The 7,089-nt window shown below is 40.7% G+C and overlaps 1 protein-coding gene across 1 annotated transcript in view; it reads right to left on the reverse strand.

Annotated features, from left to right (window-relative positions):
• Positions 1-4,056, reverse strand: part of PRSS58 (protease, serine, 58) — a 6,839-nt gene extending 2,783 nt beyond the window's left edge. The window contains exons 1-3 of the mRNA XM_005875034.1: positions 4,017-4,056; positions 1,757-1,895; positions 1,284-1,540 (exon numbers count right to left, since the gene is read on the reverse strand). Coding sequence (XP_005875096.1) covers positions 1,284-1,540; positions 1,757-1,895; positions 4,017-4,056 — 436 coding nt within the window. The remainder of the gene's footprint in view (positions 1-1,283; positions 1,541-1,756; positions 1,896-4,016) is intronic.
• Between the last annotated feature and the right edge of the window lie 3,033 nt (positions 4,057-7,089).

Here is a 7,089-nt window from a genome sequence, read left to right on the forward strand (position 1 = left end):
AAAAGAATATGCCATATATATATATATATATATATATATATATATATATATATATATAAAAACATGGTATTATATACCTTCAATATATGAGGTGTTTATCTGTCAATTATACCTCAATAAAGCCGGGGAAATAAGAATTTCTACTTTTTAATATATTCAAGAAAATGTAGCCCAAAGTGTGAAGGTATTGACTGAAGGGCAGTTAAAAAAGGCTGCAGTGATGGCAGGATTACTAGGATAAGTGTATAGTCACCTCTTGCTTCTAGAAAAAAAAACTAGCAGTGGGCAGATGAAAGTAATCTGACAGGCTTGTTGAAAATGACTCTCCTTCCATACTATGGTGTTTAGTGTCTGATGTATATTAAATATACTCAAATAAGTTACTCATGAATAAAATTCAATCAATAGTTTTTCCTAAGGGACAACATCATAGTTCTGTTTTCCTTATACTTAATCAGTTTCCCCCCTTCCTCAGTATTCACTACCTTGGTTCATAGCTACGAACAGTTGATAGAATTTGCATGAAAATTTTGGAATGGGATAGGCAGTATACAGGCACAAAACTTAGACAAGAGAAAGCTGTATTAACGTACTCAAAGTTGTGTGTGTGTTCTTTTAATGGAATCTGAAAAATGTGACATAGAAGAAAGTTGAGTTAGAACATGTACTTCAGTGGTTTCAAATTACATATAGAGACTTTTACTGATAAAATCATGAGAGTCACTTTTTGATTTGCTGAATACATGAGAGAATGTTCAGAATATCACCAGTTCAAAATGTTTCAGAAATATTTTTCTTAAACTTTTCATTATTTATGTCTATCACAATCTTGCATAAGGAAGGTCTGCCTGATTAAGCAAAATATCATGTATGCACCTTATGTTTAATACATAAGTATTATTTCATGATATTTAAAAATAATTTTCTTGATTGCCTGGAATAGTTGAAAACATCTAATACAGGTTGTGCCACATTTTAGAGTTATGAAAATTGAGGGTCCATGGTAAAGTGGCTCATTATCACACAGCAAAATAGGACCAGAATACAAATGTCTTCTTTCCACCAACACCACTTCTATTTTATATGAAAGCAAAGATGATAGAAAGATACAGTGGAGGAAAAGGCTTGAAGAACTCCTTAAGTGAGGCATAGGGAGAGGGTAAAGGAGATGAAACAGAGGCATAAAGAGTTTAAAAGAAAGAACTGGGAAAATCATAGAAGCCAAGAGAAGAGAAGAGATAGAAGCATGTCTGATCCTGAGAGATGATCTTAGGGTCACTCACAGATGTCACATGTGTTGTAAGCCCAGGTGGAGACCATGCACATGGTGTTTTCGTTGGGAGGTTCTTTGGGCAGGCTGACCAGTTTCACGTAGTCATTGACTTCAATGTATCTTTCCAACTTGATCAACATTAGGTTATTCTCAATAGAAGTGATTGAGAAGTACGGATGATTAATCATCTTCGAATAGCCAACCACTTGTACATCTTGTTCAGTGAGGCTTGATGGGTTTGTAACCCCCAATACCACCTTAAGATTCCTGGAACAATATGGGTGTTCTTGAGAGGACTTAACAGAGATGGCTTATCCATCCTTCTGGCCCTTTATTAGCCCCTCCCCACAGACTTATTTCTCTGTTACTGAACATCCGCAGAAGGCCTCCCTAAATCCCATTTAATTAATCAGACCCAGGCAGGGTCCTGTTCCCAACCTGAGCACCCCAAGAATAGAGGGTCATTGGGGGCTTATTACTCACAGTAAGTTGCAGCTTGAAGCTGTAATCACCCACAGGGGGTGGATCAGAACTCCAGTGCAGGGCAAGTAATCGGATTTCAAATAGACCAAATAGGGGGGAGTGATGTCATGTATGTAATCTGGGTCATAGGCCAAAGCACCTGGAAAGAGAAGCATAGACAGGAAATTCTAAGATTGTTTTTCAGAGATCACTTGAAAAAAACAAAGGAAAATTCCTTAATAGACCCAAATTTCCCTATCCTTCTCTCCAGTATCTTCAACTGTAAGCTTAATTTGTAATCTGGCTTACTTTGTTGTAGAATATTAAGAAAATTAGAGGCCTGGTGCACGAAATTTGTGCAGGGGGAGAGGGATGTCCCTCAGCTCGGCCTGCACCATCTTGCAATCTGGGACCCCTTGGGTAGGGTCCCTAGACCTGGCTGGTGATCAGGGCCTATCAGGGCTTTCTTTCCCCCAGCTGCCGGCTGCCAGCAGCTGGCCCCACCACTGCCACTGTTTGCCATTTGTGTGGTGCTGCCCCCTCCCCATCCCCTGCTACCAGTTGCCTCCCACTGCGGGCAACACGCGTGGGGTGCAATTGCTTGGTTGGCTTTGGCCTCCCTCTGTGGGACGATCGCTGGCTGGCCCCACACACATGCCACAACGTCGTTGGCCAGTGGCCTGGGCCTCCCTCTGTGGGGCAATCATGGGGTGATGGCAGCCCCCCCCCAACCAATCACATAGCACCCGCCTTGGCTGGCCTGGCACCAGTGTGTATCATAGCGTGATCTTCTGGAAGGTCATCTGGACAGTCGTTCTGCTGTTTGGTCATTCAGTCAATTTTCATATTATGCTTTTATTATTATAGGTGATAGAAACATATTTGTTTCAAAAGATAAAAGGTGTTTTCCCTTTCAGTCATCAGTACGTATTGTTCCAATGAAAACACAGGCTTTCTCAAATACCTTCCACAATTTAGTGGACATATGTTAAATTAACACTTAAAGAACTTCACTATTTTTATCAGTTTTAGAATGCTTTGACCAATCTCATCCCGTCCTCCCAACAGCAATGTAAGGAAAAACGATATGAGCCATTTAAAGAACAGACCAAATACTAACAGAGTCTAAGGAGGGGAAATCACCCATTCATTCAAAAAGAAAACCAGGCTGTTTGAGGTGCTTGGGCTATATAGTGAAAAATAGAGAGAAATATCTCTGCTCTTATACATTCTAATGAGTGGAGACATTCAGTAATAACAAACATAATACACAATAAATGAGACAGTGTGTTAGATGGTGATTAGTGCTTTGGAACAAAAATAGAACAAGGAAAGAGGGGAAGGAAGTAGCAGGTTGTGTGTGTGTGTGTGTGTGTGTGTGTGTGTGTGTGTGTGTGTGTGTTGGAGGCACTGTGCAGTATTACATCAGTAGTCAGGGTAAATCTTATGGACATGAGGGATGAACAGTAAAATGAAGCTGGGGGAGGGAGATAATCAGATATCTGGGAACAGGATTCAGGCAGAGGAAATAGCTGGAGAAGAGTCCTAATGCCTGTTTAAGGAGCAACAACAGAGGCCAATGTAGCTGGCATGGTGAGTGAGGGGGACAAGAGCAGGAAACAAGAGAGGACAAAGAAGTGATGCAGAGCTTTAAAGGATGTGGACTTGTCTCTGAGTGAAATGGGATGTGTGATGTGTGATGAATGAGTGATGATAGTTTCCTTATGGAGAAGTATTGAGTGTAGGAGTATAAAGCAGAGAGGCCTGTTAGGAGAATCATTTGATAATCCAAGCAAGAGATGGTGGCTTGGCCCATGGTGAGCAGTGGAGGTGATAAGATATTATTGGATTCAGATTTGTTTAGAAGATGTAGTCAACAAAATTTTCCAAACAGATTGAATGTGGCATGTGAGAGAAAGAGGATTTATGATTACCTCCAGGGTTTTTGCCTGAATATTGGAACCATGCCCCGACAAGACCTCATACCAAAATCAATCCTGTTCTAGACATGTTCAGGGTCAGCTCTCACTGTTCCTTAGGAGCAGTTCTGGTATTGGGGTTCCAATGTCCATGCCTCCCCCAAAAGCATATAACAGTCAACCTGAAGTGAGGCAGACAGGCAATGTCACAGGAGGAAACCTGGTAGGGATGGTGGCAGCAGTGAGGGAGAGGGAATCAAGCCTACACTTGTAGTCTGAAATGTTGTTCCTATCTTTATCCACCTTTCATGCTCCCCCAGGACTTAATCTTTGGCAAGTAAAAAAAAGATGCCAACACTCACAAGGCAGATTCAAGATCACCCAGAAGAGGATAAACTTCATAATGATGTCAAAAATCTTTTCAGAGGATGAAGTTCAACTCAGAGTCTCTGGAAAAGATGAAGAGAAGAGAGAGAGAATAAAGGACTAAATAAGATAAGGCAAGAGAGAGTTGGGAAAAATTATCATCTTAATTCTTTCAATGGCAGGATTCAGTTCCAGAAGAAGTGCTTATCAGTCAGAGTAGGTGGTGTTATCAAGTGTCAGAGGAGAAGAACAGAGAACAGGTGTAGAGAACAGATCAGCGTTTTGTTCTCCATCATGTTAAAAAGTACCTAATCTGAGAGATGTTGAAGCTTACAGTGTGTCCATAGCATCCTCCTCTCTGGTCCCTCCTTTGTCAAACTCTGAAATCATATCCCTCTCTGAACTACATGCAGGATACTGGCCCCACCCATCTATGTGATGCTAGCCCCTGTTTGTGTGCCGTTGACATTCATCTCCAGTGGCTATAACCCAGCACTTTGTGCTGACATCAACTCCTCTGCCTGACATTAAATACCTCCTCAGGTATATCAGCCCTTTCCTTCCTGTCACTACTCACCCGTTTATTTATTCAACCAGCCAGCCCATAATTTATATTATGCATCTGACTCGTGCTAGGCTCTGTGCTTACTGTTGAATTTGCCTAAATGTGAAGACACTTTCTGCCTTCAAAGAGCTTTTAGGCTAGTGGAATGATAGGGACATTAAAAGGCAATTACAAAACAATGTTTTCAGAGCTAAAAATCTATACCACTGTCTAGGTGGGAAAATTTGCAAAACACCTATCTGTTAAATCATTCATGTCAAATGTATAAGGAAATCTTAAAACTCAACAATAAGGAAACAAACAGCCCGATTAAAAAGGGGGTCAAATATTTGAACAAACACCTTACCAAATGTCTGCTCAGGCTGCCATAACAAAATACCACAGACTGTGTGACTTAAGCAACAGACCTTTATTTTCTCACAACTCTGGAGACTAGAAGTCCATGATTAAGTTGCGCAAGTTCAATGTCTGGTGAGAGCTCGCTTTTTGGCTTGTGTACAGGAGTCTTTTCACTGTGGCCTTTCCTCTGCATGAATGCACAGAGGGAGAAATTCTGAGCCATGTCTCTGGTTGTTTAGTTTTATAAGAACACTAATCCTATCAGATTAGTGCCCACTCCCTTATGACCTCATTTCACTTTAATTAGTTCCTGTAGCCCCTATCTCCTAATACAGTCATACTGGGGTTTTGGGACTTCAACAGTACATTTTGGGACGACACAATTCAGTCCATAACAACAAAGAAGATACACAGATAGCACATAGCATATGAAAATATTCTCAACATGTCATTAGGGAATTACAAATTAAAACAATAATGAGATACTACTACATACCTCACAGAATGGCAAAATACTAAAAACACCAAATGTGGATGAGAATGTAGATCAAAAGGAACTTTCATTCATTGCTGGGGGAATGCAAATGGTACAGCACTTTAGGAGTTAGTTTGGCAGTTTCAAACCTTGGAAGCCACCAAGAATTCCTTAAATATGTGAATGAACAAAGTGTGGTACATTCATACAGTTCATACAATAGAATATTTATTTGGTGATACTTAAAAAATGAGCTGTCAAGTGATGAAAGACATAAATGCATACTACTAAGTGATAGAATCCAGCCTAAAAATATAGCTTGTGTGATTCCAATTTATGACATTTTGGAAAAGGCAAACTATAGAGACAGTAAAAATATCAGTGGTTGACTGAGTTTGAGGAGAAAGGGAGAGGGATGAACAGGTGGAGCACAGGGCATTTTTAGGGCAGTAAAATTATTCTGTATGGTGCTCTAATTGTGGCTACATGACACTGTGCTTTTGTCAAAACCCATAGCAATCTATAATAATAAAAGTGTAATATGCTAAATTGACCGGACGTCCTTCTGGACAAAGCCGGGGCTGCATGGGAAGCCCGGGTCCCAGGTGCCTGCTGGCAGTGGAGGGAAGGAAGGCCTACTCTTGCACGAATCTTAAAGGACTAAAGATAAGACAAGAGAGGGTTGGGAAAAATTATCATCTTAATTCTTTCAATGGCAGGATTCAGTTCCAGAAGAAGTCCTTATCAGTCAGAGTAGGTGGTGTTACCAAGTGTCAGAGGAGAAGAACAGAGAAGAGGTGTAGAGAATAGATCAGCGTTTTGTTCTCCATCATGTTAAAAAGTACCTAATCTGAGAGATGTTGAAGCTTACAGTGTGTCCATAGCATCCTCCTCTCTGGTCCCTCCTTTGTCAAACTCTGAAATCATATCCCTCTCTGAACTACATACAGGATACTGGCCCCACCCATCTATGTGATGCTAGCCCCTGTTTGTGTGCCGTTGACATTCATCTCCAGTGGCTATAACCCAGCACTTTGTGCTGACATCAACTCCTCTGCCTGACATTAAATACCTCCTCAGGTATATCAGCCCTTTCCTTCCTGTCACTACTCACCCGTTTATTTATTCAACCAGCCAGCCCATAATTTATATTATGCATCTGACTCGTGCTAGGCTCTGTGCTTACTGTTGAATTTGCCTAAATGTGAAGACACTTTCTGCCTTCAAAGAGCTTTTAGGCTAGTGGAATGATAGGGACATTAAAAGGCAATTACAAAACAATGTTTTCAGAGCTAAAAATCTATACCACTGTCTAGGTGGGAAAATTTGCAAAAACACTTATCTGTTAAATCATTCATGTCAAATGTATAAGGAAATCTTAAAACTCAACAATAAGGAAACAAACAGCCCGTTTAAAAAGGGGGTCAAATATTTGAACAAACACCTTACCAAATGTCTGCTCAGGCTGCCATAACAAAATACCACAGACTGTGTGACTTAAGCAACAGACCTTTATTTTCTCACAACTCTGGAGACTAGAAGTCCATGATTAAGTTGCGCAAGTTCAATGTCTGGTGAGAGCTCGCTTTTTGGCTTGTGTACAGGAGTCTTTTCACTGTGGCCTTTCCTCTGCATGAATGCACAGAGGGAGAAATTCTGAGCCATGTCTCTGGTTGTTTAGTTTTATAAG

Source organism: Myotis brandtii, unplaced genomic scaffold, assembly GCF_000412655.1.
Source record: "Myotis brandtii unplaced genomic scaffold, ASM41265v1 scaffold455, whole genome shotgun sequence".
Taxonomy (NCBI): domain Eukaryota; kingdom Metazoa; phylum Chordata; class Mammalia; order Chiroptera; family Vespertilionidae; genus Myotis; species Myotis brandtii.